Genomic DNA, 15,481 nt, shown 5'->3' on the forward strand with positions numbered 1-15,481 from the left:
TTGCCCAATTGTATCGTTGGCTCTACGCAACTATCTACGTACAACAGACAGCAATAACAAGGGGCTTAGCATTCTATCCCTCTCTCTACCACAGGAGCCAATGTTCGTGGAACTTTGCAAGTGTGCTCGGCCAACTCAAGCACAGTTAGTCACTCCAAGATATGGTAAACAACCGTAACAGAAATAGATTCCTTGGCCCAGTGTGAGGTATGAAACGTTAGGAAACCTGGCAGATGCTTACGGAGCAACACGTGCTGATGAAATCATTTCTGTAAAGATCATGCTGGGAGCAAAATATCACCACATTTGCTATAAAACAATGTACTTAGGTTCTTATGAAATGTCACGCTTGCGTCTAGAGCACTGCACCAAGCAAATCTGCGAGATGCAAGACTGTGCTGTGCCGAAAAACAAAGTTTGGTCAATGTTTTCAAATGGAAGACTATTGCGCTCTTGCAGAAAGTTTTTTTTCCGACTCCCGCCATAAAAATTGGCTGCAACTTCGGGGACATGACTTTAATTCCTCGAAGGCCTTATCCTCATCCTCTGAGGCATGCGGAAGCGACACCTAAGAATGAAAAACCATCAAGTACCATTTCAAAGTAACATAGACTTTCTGTATGACATAAAACCACAAGAGAGATTCACGGTGAACAGACAAAAAATTCATGAAAAATATAAAAATTCAAGGAAAAATCAAAGACATTCAGTTCACATATTAGAGTGCAAAATACATTTTTCTTTCTCGCCATAATGGATTTATTACCAGCACAAAATGAACCATGCTCAAAATTTTAATTTCGCTTGGTAATAATTAACATCTTATTATTAAGTAACCTGTAAAATTATTGTGTAACACAACAGGTGTAACCTAATGTTTATAAAACTTTATATTTCGTATATTTTCCTCCTATAAATCAAAACTAATTTTTGTGGGCTAGACTGCACAATCGACCTTTTTGTGTTTTACAGTTTCAAAGTAAAAAAAAAAATTGTTCGCTATACGTATTTCACACTTCGAATTGACACTGTGCATTTCTCAATTTGAAGTTCCAGTTCTATGAAATAAAATATATATATATATATATATATATAGACACACTACTACATTGCTTGCCATAGCTGGTTTCTTTTAACCTAATCCATGTTGTAAACACACAGTATTGCCAGGTCGAACTTTGGTTTTCAACTTGGATATATATATATGCGAATTTCCACTAGGATTGAACTTTAAATTCAGGTTTCCATTCGTATTTTTTTTATTTATATTGTCTTTTTGGATATTGAGGTTTCAATGTCTTTATAACTGCTATTTTTTCGATAATTTAACTTGTTTTCCTTCAATTTACATGGTTTTTGGTTATTTTATTGTTCAATGTTGTCTAATCGTTGTGCGATAAGCAAGACCCTGACTTCACTTGACTTCCTTATTGCACAACGTGAGGACAACCTTGGGTTGTGACGTTTCTCGAGGAATGCCTACGTTGTTAGGTTAGGTCAATTAGGTTTGGTTCTCTTAGCATAAAGACACTAAGTGAATTATATATGCTAAGGTGACTAAACCCAACAACTCTTACGTAACAAATTAGGTTCGTTATGTTTCAATTTTATTGGAGGTTCTTCAAACTTAAAACTATGTTTTTTCCACTTGCAATTGTTTCCTCACTCTAAATTCTACATTTCTGGAATCTTTGAGTCATACCCTTTCCAAGGATGTATCATACATATTTGTATTAGGCAGGGCCGATTCGCCAACTTTACCTTTTTGTGAATTAACGTTTTCTATGAGTCAGTGGCAACAGTAAATTCCAATATTGCTACAACCACTAATGATATAAGAATATATTATATATAACATTAGTACATATACACACACTTTTCTTTTTGCAATTTCAATTTTATCACACGAAGAGAACTCTGGCACTTTCTAGGGGTAAATTGAGCTTTCTGGTTATGGCAACACTGACCAGGAGTGCGAACAAAAATCCTTGACTGCCTTCGATTCTGAGATCACGTGAAGGAAACTCGACTCGCCAGACAGTGCGAGGGAAGGACAAGGAAATATTGCATAAGCTGACCTAGGTCAACCTTTCAACTCTCGCAGCAAAGGGAGCCAGCCATGCGCAAAAGGCTTCTGCCCAACACATCCTCTCCTGCATGTTTAATAACCGAAGCAAACATACGTCGGCAGCTGCTCTATTCATTCCTATGAGATGATAATGGATCATTCAATGTCTGATAAAATACTTCCACGATGCGATGGCATTTAAGAGATGTGTATCGAAAACCATTCATAACTCAACCACAGTATGCACGGAGTGACAAGGCAACTTGAGGATGAAGTGCGTGACACCGTTATTGAAGGTGACAGCAACTATGCTCTCGGGGAGTTCAAGTCGATCACGGTTTGCAACAGACTTCCTTTCGGGATAATTGTGCGAAGGATAAAAATCGCTCTTTGTACTTGTCTATACACACAAGTGGTGAAGGCGTTCCAAGGTTTTTGGCATTCTGTTCACGGCAGTAGGTTTCATTTCACAGAAACTGGTTTTCTTCACAAAAACAACATGTACAGTGGGATCCATGAGTATTACCGTGCAAATTGTCCATGGCTATTTTCATAAATTTTTCTCTTACATCCTATGTGCTTTTCAAGAAATAGATTTGTACGTATGCTGGTGCAGAAATTGTCAACAGCTTGTTTTGAGTTTTCTCTTACCTCTTGAAGCTCTTATTAGGTCGAACAAAGTGCACGAACATAGTGATGGACAATTTGCACTGTAATACTCATGGATCCCACTGTACACCCAACGGTAAAAGAAACAGTAGGCGAATTGTCCATCACCATTTTCATTCGGTCTGTAATCCACAATATGATGATAATGAATTGAAATAAAGACCTCAATAAGCGGAGGGCAATGCCTGTTTCGCACAAGCATAATGTCATTCCTTAAAACAATACAGGATGTACAGTGAGATCCATAAGTATTACCGTGCAAATTGTCCACGACTATTTTCATTAATTTTTTCTTACATCCTATATGTTTTTAAGCGATGGATTTTTATGTATGCTGTTGCAGAAGTTATCAACATCTTGTTTTGAGGTTTCTTTTTTAATTCTTGAAGCTCTTATTGGGTCAAATAAAGTGCACGAACATGGTGATGGACAATTTGCACGATAATACTCATGGATCCCACTGTACAATAAAAAGTAATGAAAATAACGATGGACAATTTACTTACCATTATATTTGCCAACAGCAAAAATAATAGGCAAATTGTCCATCACCATTTCCATTAGGTCTGTTTTCCACAATGTGCGAGTTATGTGTTTAAATTAAAATGCCAATAAGAAAAGGACAACCTCTGTTTCGCAATAACAATGTCATTCCTTAAAACACAGGATAAAGAATTTTGAAAAATGAAAAGAGTGATGGAGTGTCATCCTTGACTGTACAGCCTCTCCTAAACATTGCAAACAAATTCCGATTCTATGAAGCTAGGAACTAGGCCACTAGGTAATAGAGGAATTCTTATACCATTGTTGCAACAATAATATATAAAAATGGATACTAACTGGGTTCTTCTCTATTTACTTTCCTACAAGAATGCATACTAACTGTATACCAGTAAACAAATTTATAATAGAAAGAAAATCAACAGGGTGCCCGAAAAGTCACGCAACCGACACTTTTAAAGTACGCAACATTTGAACAAAATGCTATAGACATATAAACTTTGCACTGGTGAATGTGAATGCTTTTAAAACAATAAACAAGATAATGTTTCTCGACATTAACGTTCAGTATGGAGAATAGTTACCAAAGCGTAAAAAAGTTTTGTACGAAGTAACAATAACCATGGATTAGAAAGAGCTATGGAATACATTGCAAAAAATTCTGTGTGTTTCGATGATATCTGTGGGTATTTATCGAATTGATAAATAGAAAGCGTGAGTAAAATAATCAAGAGTATTGCTTACCTTTAAAATCTGAGCTCCAGCAGGCAGCACAGTACCACAGCAGGACGAAGCCACTCCATGGTGATGATAATGATGGAGAAGATTGATGAATTATTCCAGCTTCGACGATTCATTCACGTAATTTGCGGAAACGTTCGTGACTTCTTTGTTTTCGTAACGTGTTCCATGCGTTGATGAAATGGACGATGACCCCTTTTCTCGACAAATACAACGTCCTCGCCGTGAGCGCCTTTGCAGGGGAAGTTCAGCGACGCAGCATTTTCTTGAGTTCCTTCCCACCGGCTAGTCACCAATACGGGCCGTCGTTCACTAGATGGTTCCAGCTCGCGAACTCCGACCACGAGTCTATCTTGGCTCTGACGGCGTCGCTGTATTTGACGTGGAAGGTGGGTTGCGGCAAAGACGTAGATAGGGTGTCGGGTTTAGGTCCGGCTTTCAGGATGGCGTAGTTCTTTCCGTCATTGCTGTCCCAGTACTCCTTCCCCTCTGCGCGGAAGCAGACGCAGAACTCTATCCGTCGCGGGTGAGGCGGAATTCGCACTTTGAAGGAAAAGGTGTCGAAGAGCACGTACCCCGCTGCGGTGGGTCCCGCACCGTTCTGGACGTAGGTGCAGAAATTGTCCTCCTGGTTCTTCCACCCGTCGAACGTGACCCTCACGAACACTTCCTTCTCGAACGCGATGTTCTTCACTTTCACGGTCCCCACTATCACCTCGTCCTCCTCCTTCACAATAACGTTCTCCAGCGACACGCATTCAGTTTCCAGTCTGTGCCTGAACTCCAGGTAGTTTGATGCCGGCTGAGGGAAGGTGAGCTCCCACGGTTCCGGAGCTGCGTCGGCCAATACTCCCTTCGTCACCTGCGCCAGGAACTCCAGGGTCCAGAAAGGAGGGCAGTCAGAAGGCTCGGTCATGACGCGGACCTGGAACAAGAAGGAAACGTGTAAGGATCTAGCACAAAAGTCTCTGAACTCACCGAGCCATTAAACATGACGAGCTACCAAGTGCGAATTGAATTTTTTTTACGATCCCTTGTTGATTTATAAAAACTTTAGAATATATAATATTTTTTACAGTAATAAGACGCCAGGGGTCTCGGGTTGGAATCCCGGCATGAGCATGTGTTTTCTTTTTGAGTGTGTCCGACCCTGTGGCCGAGTGGTTAGCACATCGCTCTGCGACGCCAAGGGTCCCGGGTTCGAATCCTGGTCGGGCTTGGTTGTTTGTGAATGTCCATTCATCAATTTCATTATTTCATCACTCATCCCCATCTTCGCAAATTAGCCAAGAGGCACAAAACGCGAAGTAAAATAAACTAAATCAATCAATCAATCAATCAATCTTTTTGAGTGTCCCTTCATCAATTTCATCTTATCAGCAATCGTCCTCACAGTGGCAGAAAAGCTACGCTAAATAACAAAAAAACAAATCAAATCGCATCAAATTATTATTTATAATTTCTCAACAGCACACAGAAGCTTGTCATTTCTTAAAGCGAGTTCAAAACATGTAAATACTTTTCTTACAAACAGTCAAATTTTCAAACTTTCCTCTAATCATTATAATCTTGCTTCTTACAATGTTAATAAGGATGACACTCATTTTCATCCACACTATTTGTTAGGTTGGGTGAATGAGTTGTCACAGATATTGGAACGAGTTGGCCAGATGTCAATCTGTCAGCAAAGGCAGATATTTCTGCCACTCAAATATTGCCGCTCTTATCTACAGTCTATTCTAACAAAAACTCCTCACGAGCTACTGGAAATAACCCCACGAGCTACCCGTAAGCTCGCGATCGACGGTTTGGCGATCCCTGATTCTAGCACGTTGCCACGAAAACTACCTAACACACATCCCTTGCTTTCTTGCCAACCTTGCCATCCTGATACCAATAATCTTACTCGTAAATACGAGTAGCTTTGTTTATTTTTTTATACTTTAGCCTTAGACGTAAAACACCAGTCGCTGGATTTCAAGGCACAAGGCCTCTAAGCATGTTCTTGGGTCTACAGGCCAACGACATTGATGACACTATATCATACCAAATGAACCTAACGTCCTTCACTTATCTACATTTTCTCATTGGCTACATTTTGACAAAATGTTTCGTCATGTTTCATGGTAGATCGTGCTGTAAAATATTTGCGATCGCACACACATTCTTGATGAATTGTTTGCCTCCAGCGTAAAAGTCGACAATACACAAAATGTTTTGAGATTAGGAGTATACAAAAGAAAGCCCTTGTCAATCATTTGCAATTATGAACAAAAAATATTACAATTATGTTTTTGTTTGAAAAGTACGACGGACAGTCGAGAATAGCAAGCAACATGCTAAGCCAAACTTTGTAAATGATATGAATTCGAAGAAATTTAAGATGAATAGAACACTACTTCCTTAAAATTCCACGAAACAAAACAACAAATGAAGCACTGAGAGGTATATTACGCTATAACCCAAGAATCCTTACAATGTCAAAACTAATGTCAAAATTCTTGTTCTTAGATTAGTTCAGAAACTAAGGAATCGTCAAAATACCAATTTAAATGCTTTAACTTGTAATTTGAGGGCGTGATCATGTTTTGAAAGACAGCCCAAAAGAATTACGTCCATTTGCATCTTGCTTACATCTAGACCCCCCCCCCCCATTAAATGCATCATAATGTAAGATTTGATTTGATTTGCTTTATATTACTTCGCTTTTTGTGCCACTTTTGGCTAATTTGCGAAGATTGGGATGAGTGATGATATGATGAAATTGATAAATGGACACTCACAAATATCCATGCCCAGGCCAGGATTCGAAACCGGGACCCCTGGCGTCGTAGCGCGATGTGCTAACCACTCCGCCACAGGGGCCGGCATCATCATAATGTAAGAAACCAGTTTGATACTTTCATTGAGAAAAACTGCTTGCATGTGTGCACATATTCTATTTCTCTAGTTCAGGTGCACGTGACAATATCCTACCTGAGTGAGTGAGAGTCCTTTATCGTCAGCAAAGACCACCTTCTTCTTCAGCTTGGTGGGACTCGTGACCTCTGGTTCCTCCGTGACCTCGACAGGGTCGGAGGGTCGGATGATAAGGCAGGGTCTCCTGGGCGTCGCCACCGGCATCTCTGGGGGCGGCGGGGGCACCAGCCTCACTCGGGGCCGAGGGGGCGACGCTAAGCGGAAGCAGGAGTAGTTGCTCAGAAAGCTGGTGGCCGCGGAGGTGTACAGTGGGGGGCTTGCTGCGACGACCATCTCATAGTCTGCGGGCATAGCTATCGAACACATGAGCACGGGATTCTGAAAGACAGAAAAGGACACCTCGAATCAGTTTGGAATCGAACAAATTATTTTAAAATAGCTATTACAGTTTCAGGGTTCGCATTTCTTTTTATATAGCAGGAGTACCAACCACACTACGTTCTAATACTAAAACATACTGACGAAAATCACCAGGCACACGCACAGAAAGAAACTATTCTCAGGTTTTGTTTAAATCCACTTTATGCACGGATAGGCTGGTTGGGACTGAACCTACAATTTAAAGTGATATCCGAACCACTGTACAATGTGCCTCCATATCGAACCCGGGGCCCCTTGATTACAAGGTTACTGATATAATCTCATTCCCAGTTGCTTAGATTTACTTCATGATAAATAAAAGTCATTAAGAACAACACCTGTTTAATTGTGAAAAACTAGCACATAATATATCACAATAAAACTTATTCATGTATACATTTACTCCATGTTCGTACCTCCATATATCACAAATCGTGTCCATGGTAACCCACACAGATTACAAACTTTGTTACCTTCTTTAGAATTTATATCTATCAGTTACTACTCCGTCGTCGGTGAGGTCCGAGGAATTTGTTATTTTTCCTAGTTGGGGAGGAATTTGGAAGTGAGAGCAGATGGACATAGGAATTCGTCCCACCTGCTCAAACCTAACTCTGCGTGCACCAAGTCACGATGTGAAAATCAAATGCACAGAAATAGAAAGACGCCCGATATGTAAGTTTTGAGTGGAAATTGGGCTTTGAAGTTACAAACCCCGTAATCTTACAGAAACCAAACCAAGAGAGCTCTGTACGACAAGTTATGGAAATCCGGCGAGTAACTACCCACATACAATGTACGTATCAAAATACCTAAATAAGTAGACAGTGATAACAAAACGGCGGATACGTCACTGTGAGCGAAATCAAACATTTTCAGAACCACACAGAAATATCTGATTCCCACAAAACTTTCATCAATGTTCAAAAAGTTGTGAAAACAGTAATGAAAAAGTATTAAATAACTGTCACTCAGCTGGAACGTGCCTCTGTTAATGAAAACAAGTCGTCGGATGGAATGAGACTCGTGACCGATAACCTTTTACACAGATTCTGGTCATCTCGAGTCAAAATAGAGATGTCAAGAATGACTTATGACCATGCTACAATGCATAGTTCAGGCCTACTGAAGACGGAACTAATATGCGAGCTTATATGTTTAATGTTAATAGAAGGAAGTGAATGTTAAAAATTATGAAATATCTGCTCAGAAAACTCAGTCCCAACTACCCAGAAAAACTCATTACTTCATTGAGTTTATAGAAGGAAAAGGCCTAATATTACATTTATACGTATTTTCCTAAATGTATATGTTTTGTTGATGCTCTTCCATTTCGATACATTTTCTGCTTACGAGGAATGAAACAAGAAATGACATTTGACTTTTTTTTTTATTTCCCCTGCCAAAAAAGGCAAAAGTTTGATATTTTCTAGAAGGGTAGGTTCTGCAGCAATGAATACAGGGGCAGTACCAAAGTGTAAAAGTATTATAGGCAAATTTCATGATAAAAAAGTGCATAGAAAATAGGAACTTGTTTGTTTCGATTGCGTAATAACAATGTGAATATATATTTATTTAATATTTATAACAAATATTATGGTTGAGCCGACACTCTTACCGATTCCCATCGATACCGATACTTTGCAAATTGCATTAATTAAAATATGTTCAAAATATTGGTGTGTAAATATTCTTCTCCAATTTTATGTATCGATTTACTAAGAAATATGCTTTAGAATATTCAAGAATTACATCAGAATATTAAAATAGATATTATGTAACCACAAAATATAGTTTTTCGTGCAAATTTGATGCAAAATACAAAGAAAGTTGCAATTTTGCATAATTTCCATGAGAAATAGCGCGGCTTTATTGCGGACCGCGCAAGAAAGTAGCGGCTAGTACTATCGGTAGATGGATTCCTACAAATACTTTCCGATTCACTCCTCAGTGAATAGAAAAGTAAAAACGTGTGAGGAGGAGCTTTTCTGGATCCCAGACGGAGTTATTGAGCATACACCAAATATATACAAAAAAAAAATGAAAATTCGCTGCCCCTGTCCCCCTCTTCTGCTACCGTCGCTTATCCTTTACATTGTAACTGAAAATATCGAACGGGAGGGGGGAGGGGGTTTAGTTCAAGCAATGAACAGCAATCCTTGGTTTGCTCTATTTTGAGTTTTTAACTTACCCGAGGGGCAGGCACGTATCTAGAAATATGTTTCGGGGGGGGGGGGGCGAACCAAGTGTCTCAGGGATGATAATAATTTTTAAATTAAAATTATATTAAATTAAATTAATACTAATTACAATACATAAATTAATATTACGAGTACACGATTAAGTAAAAAAGACTAGCTATAAAAATAGAGATATAACAGTGCATATTCATTACGTAGCTTACCTTTAGTTAAGATCGGAATAATTTACAAAAAAACAAGTGCTCTGGCAACGAAATTAATGTCAAGTAGATGAATAATTGAAATTAATAACCATCGATTATGCAACAAATGCTAATATTTTCATTACTTAATTTTAGTACTTGGTAAGTCTTTAGAGGGGGCCCGGACCCCTGGACCCTTCCTAAATACGTCCTTCCTGTTCCTCAAAAGCCGTATGATCCCAATATAATCCTTGTCTTCCAATAAGTTCAGAGGAAATTATACAACAAATGCTAAACGAGTATTTTTCATTATTTCATTTTCGTACTTAAGTCTTTCGGACGTGTGTGTGTGTGGGGGGGGGGGGGCGGACCCCCTAAATACGTCCTTTGTGACCCTGAAAGGCCGATAGTCCCAATATAATCCTTGTCTTCCAATAAGTTCAGAGGAAATTATACAACAACGGCTAAACGAATGTTTTTCATTATTTAATTTTAGAACTTGATAAATCTTTCGGGGGGTCCGGACCCACTGGACCCCCTAAATACGTCCTTGCCGAGGGAGTAAGGTCTGTCAGCCCCACCACGTCTATTCTAATCATTTTTTCAACTGAAAATTTTTATTAAAAAATTGAAAATACATTGATTGTTCCGGTGTTACCAATATTCCTGAATTGCTTTTGTTCATAAAAACATCAGTGTAATGTAAATAGTAGGCAAAAAGCATTATATGGGCTCATTCGAGACACCCATGCCAGTAAGAGCGTGCAATTGATTTCGAATAATAGTAATTATTATAAATAATGAAGAACTACATCTCTATAAACAAAAAAGCATTGATGAAAAATTATGTTTTTTGTGAGTTTTAGAGAAATGGTAAAATATGTGTGTGACACTAATGGAATAATTTATTATTTATTATTAATTATGACATTTTTTTAATTGTTATAATTAATAAATAACTGCTCATATATAATCAACAAAGGAAGCAGTGATTCAATAACAAAAGGGTTTCTTGAATTGTAATGATAAATAAAGTGTGTGCCTTTTAGCTCCCCTCAGGTAAGTTCAGTTATCGTAGGGAACGAGTAAGCTAGCGGTGAGTGAAGGGTTGGCAGGTGTCCGGTCGACGGGGCGAGAAATAAAATGTCCTCGGAGGCCGTTGGTTCAGAAGGCACACACACGGAACGAGGAAGAAGATATGTTGGCAGCGACGAAGGAACTTTGATTAGGCAAATGAGTAGATGGAAAGAGTCCCTTGGGCGAGTAACCTGGTTCGAACCAACTCGGGGTCTCGTTACTACGGGCGAATCAGGATGATACTTATCATACCAACCTAGTTTCTAGTTCCTCATGTACCGTACAATACCATTATCCGTCCATACCAATTACTATGCAGGGTTGTTAAACGTCCAGGAAATAAAATCAGTAAGCTAAAATGGGTTCTGGACTGTAAAGAACCTTTTCGTCTGTAACGTATTTCAATTCGGTCCAGGAAACATTTTTTCGGATCAATTTAAATACGGTCCAGGAACCTTTTCTTCCGGATCAATTTAAATACGGTCCAAGTTCCGTATTGAAATGAAACAATACGCAACTTCGATGGAATTTAAGTTCTGCGAGCAAAAAAAATTCGGGGTTCTGTTGCGGAACCCAATAGAACCAATTAGAATTTATGGGTTCCTGCACCTTTAACAACCCTGGTACTAAGTCAATGTGAACAAAGCCACGTGACCTGAAAGAGACACTATTGGTTGATTTCGACGGCAGCTGTTTCATATGAAAGGTCAGTAAATGCACAATATTAGTAGTGACGTCAAGAGCACGATTGAGTCCGAACAAAAATATCACGTAGTTTTCGCCTAGCATTGGATTTTTAAAGATTGTGACAGCAGTTATGATGTTTGTCGTACATCCATGTAAAGGTGAGATTTCGGGGAATACGTCGATATATTACACATACCTTACAGAGCATAAGATAAAGAATAACTGGAATAAGGAAACCATGCATTTTTAAAGAACATCCAGCGATTCTGCTTCCGAACCCAGCCGAGCTCAACTCGTGTCCAACGAGAGTGACGACAGAGATGGACGCTATCGATAGGGATTATGGGAGTCAGAAGCCTCACGTGACTGCAGAGGTTCCGGATCGGACGTCGGGTAGGAGCATTCGCTTTAATCGATTTCTTACTTCACTTTCACTTTACCTTATCACCTGCAAGGTACGTGTAGTATATTGACGTATTATCCGAAATCTTATCTTGACATTGACTGCTGTCACATTCCTTAAAGCTACTTCCCATGCAAAATCCAATGCTAGAGAATAGGCCAAAACCACGTGACATCTTTGTTTGGACTCAATCTTGCTCAGTGACGTCATACTAATATGGTCCATTCAAGGACGTATTTAGGGGTCCAGGGGGTCCGGAGCCCCCGAAAGACTTATCAATTATTAAAATTTAATAATTAAAAATATATTCGTTTAGCCTTTGTTGTAGCTATAATTTCCTCTGAACTTATTGGAAGACAAGGATTATATGGGGATCATACGGCTTTGAAGGACAGGAAGGACGTCTTCGGGAGGGGGAGGGGGTCTAGCGGTCCGGACCCCAACGAAAGACTTGCCAAGTCCCAAAATTAAGTAATGAAAATATTACCATTTGTTGCATAATCGATGGTTATTAATTTCCTCTGAAATTTTTAGAAGGCAAGGATTATATTGGGATCATACGGCTTTGAATGACATAACAAAGAAGATTTATGTACACTACTACTCAAAATAATATGCATAAAATATTAATCAGAAGCTTACTTCTCTCCAACTACATGAAACATTATTTTTGATATTCGATAAATATTCAATTATTCATGTATTTGATATTAATTTCGTTTGCCAGGGCACTTGTTATGTAAATTATTCCGATCTTAATCACAGGTAAGCTCCACAATGAATATGCGCTGTTATATCTCTATTCTTATACAGTGTTTTTACTTGTGTAATAATAACAATATAATATTAATTTATGTATTGTAATAAGTATTAATTTGATTTAATACAATTATTTTAATTTAAACATTATTATTATTATTATTATTCCTGGGACACTTGGTTCGGACCCCACCCAAAACATCTTTCTACATACGTGCCTGTGTCCATTATCTTTAGTGCTTTGTTTACACTTACTTCGGTCTTCCTAATGAGGCTAGCGCCTGGACCTACGGCCAGGTTAATCTTTTGTGAGGTTGTGTTGTTCTGTGCGCTGAGTTCCCCTTTACAGCCTCAGGTTCTAAATTAGGTAAGGAGATTTTAGTCCTCAGAGAGGCCATAGTTTTATTTCTTGTTAAAGATAAATGTATGAATTAATTTTAGAAACATGTTTAATGTTCTTGTTAGTGGCCTGCCCTCAATTTTGTTTTAGTTAAGATACTTATGCTTATTCCCGTATTGCGTTACGGGCAAAAATAGCTTGTGTGCTGATGGGCCCAAACTACAAAAATTAGTCAATCAATTTAAAAAAAATAAACAAATATGGAAATAGGAAAAATATGGCAAAATGTAGAACTGACTTATAAAAAAAATACTTGATCCTCTCATCCCCTCACCTTTCTTATGCACGCCATTGGTAAGAAAAGAACAAATAAAGAAATAAAAAGGTTAGTGTCGCGACTAGCAGGTTGCACGACGCGTTCGTTTCGTTACAGCGCCTTGTAGTTTTCTTCCCTCTCCTCGCCAACAAGCCGGAAAAACTCGTAGACAAGCACCGCCCTCCAGAAACCAGACATAACCAGATCTGAGGGTTTCCTCCCCCCACGCAGCGAAGGTCAAACGGAAAGTCAATGGTGTCCGAGGGAACGCTTCCACTCCCCTTTACTGGCCAACTCAAATTCCTCCCAGCGGGGGCAACACTCCCGACAGAAACCGCGAATTCACTTTCCCGTCACGTTCAACTGCATTCCATTCGGGTTATTTTTAAAAGTCTCCTTTTTATCGGGGGTCTGTTTCCTCTGGCAATTCCTCCCGACCGAGAGCCCAGAGACTCTTCAAGAACGTCTTATCGCGACATTCATTCGGTGCCGAAAATAAACGCAAACCCTCTCCTGAAGTCATCTATTGGAACTGCATGAACCAAATGGCTACTGGAACAGTTCAACAAAGATGGTATCGTCGTACGCTATGTGCTAAGTATAACACCTTCCTTCACGGCGACTATACGAAGAGTGGGCGTATGCTGCGTTGCCAATCTCCCGATAAGAAAAAGTGCCGTTTAATCTCTGCATAATCGATGATAAATCGATAATCGATAAATGCTGATAAATTGTGCTAGGATCTATATAATAAAAAAATATTACTATTATCGATAAGTAATAGTATTTTTTTGTAATTATTTTTCGGGTGATTGTAATTTTAAGTTTTGCATCTACTTTCCGAGATGAGTTGAACATTCAAATAGACAAAGTGTGAGATGATTCGTCGACTACAAAGCTGAACATTCGTTTTATTTGTGTCCCACAACGCCTACCTATTTCTTGCCATGAAATGTTCCTCTCGAAGTAAACTCGGGAGAATAAAGTAACCATGAAGAGAAGAGGATGTGATTAGACCAGAAATAAGACCTGGATATAATTTTATTTTTAATTTCTCAAATTATCGTTCTCTGAATCCCCCCCCCCCGAGAAGCAAGTTTACAAATTGTGCTAGATTTTCCCAACGAAGCTCAAATTGTGCTAGGTTTAACATCATTATGCTAGGGTTGGCATCACTGGCCGCGTATGACAAGACATATACGTCCGGAAGGTGAACAAGGGGGGCCACGCCCCCTGGAATTAGATTGATTGAATTGTTGTTTTAAGTCTTACTTTATGCGCAGAAAGGATTATTGGGACTGGACCTACAGTTTAAAGTGGGATCCGAACGACTATGTGCCTCCACCGGGTATCGAACCCGGGACCCCTCGATTACAAGGCGCCATCGGGGAAGCCCCCCTGGCATTTGATTATTGACATAAAATTACATATAATTGCCCGGGGTTGGTGATCTAAGATCGGTAATTTTCCCAGCCTTGTTCCCGCATACAACGACTCTGGGGCTCACCCAACCTGAAATCAATGGCTACCTGGGGGCAGCCCTGGGGGGTAAAAGCGGCCGGAGCGGTACTGATCACATCACCTCTAAAATGGCAGAGATCGAAAATGTGTTTCCCACATCCCTTAAATCTGCCTTCTTGGCACGGTGCTCTATGCAAGGGAAACTTTCACTGTTTCATTATAGTCAGTAATTTATGTTAGTTATTGCCAGGGCGTTGCAAGAACATGATAACTTCCAACAGAAGGACTTTTATGGGGGAAATTAAGTTTCGTTCGACCCCCACCCCCTCAAAAATACCTTGCTTGCCCCCCATTTTCTCCGGAAATCCATATGGGTAGCAATCTTCGAAAATATAAGGCGGTAGCAACGCCAATAAAAAATCAGAAGGGCGACATGGTGGGACAAAAGTTGAAGTCGGGGGGGGGGGGGCTCACCCTCTAGCATTTTACCGCCCCCACTGAAATGGCCGTGAATAGTATTAATGAAATGAACGATGATCACGAGTAGATACATATTTCCAGTAGTGTTGCAGGCGCTGGAGATGAGAGCTCGTGTTTCATTTTATTGTGATTGAATTATCTCCGTACAGAGTTTCCAACCTATAAGACTTCTCACAGATATGTCAACTTTTTAATGACCAAATGACGCAAAACACTAAGTTATAGCCATGCCAGTAGTCTCGCTGAGAAGAACGCAA

The 15,481-nt window shown here is 39.5% G+C and overlaps 1 protein-coding gene across 1 annotated transcript in view; it reads right to left on the bottom strand.

Moving 5' to 3' along the window:
* Positions 1 to 15,481, bottom strand: part of Gbs-70E (Glycogen binding subunit 70E) — a 32,955-nt gene that overhangs the window by 9,905 nt on the left and 7,569 nt on the right. The window contains exons 2-3 of the mRNA XM_083143150.1: positions 6,956 to 7,276; positions 3,983 to 4,904 (exon numbers count right to left, since the gene is read on the bottom strand). Coding sequence (XP_082999276.1) covers positions 4,269 to 4,904; positions 6,956 to 7,264 — 945 coding nt within the window. The 5' untranslated portion in view covers positions 7,265 to 7,276 and the 3' untranslated portion in view covers positions 3,983 to 4,268. The remainder of the gene's footprint in view (positions 1 to 3,982; positions 4,905 to 6,955; positions 7,277 to 15,481) is intronic.

Source organism: Lepisma saccharinum, chromosome 21, assembly GCF_977018435.1.
Source record: "Lepisma saccharinum chromosome 21, izLepSacc3.1, whole genome shotgun sequence".
NCBI lineage: Eukaryota > Metazoa > Arthropoda > Insecta > Zygentoma > Lepismatidae > Lepisma > Lepisma saccharinum.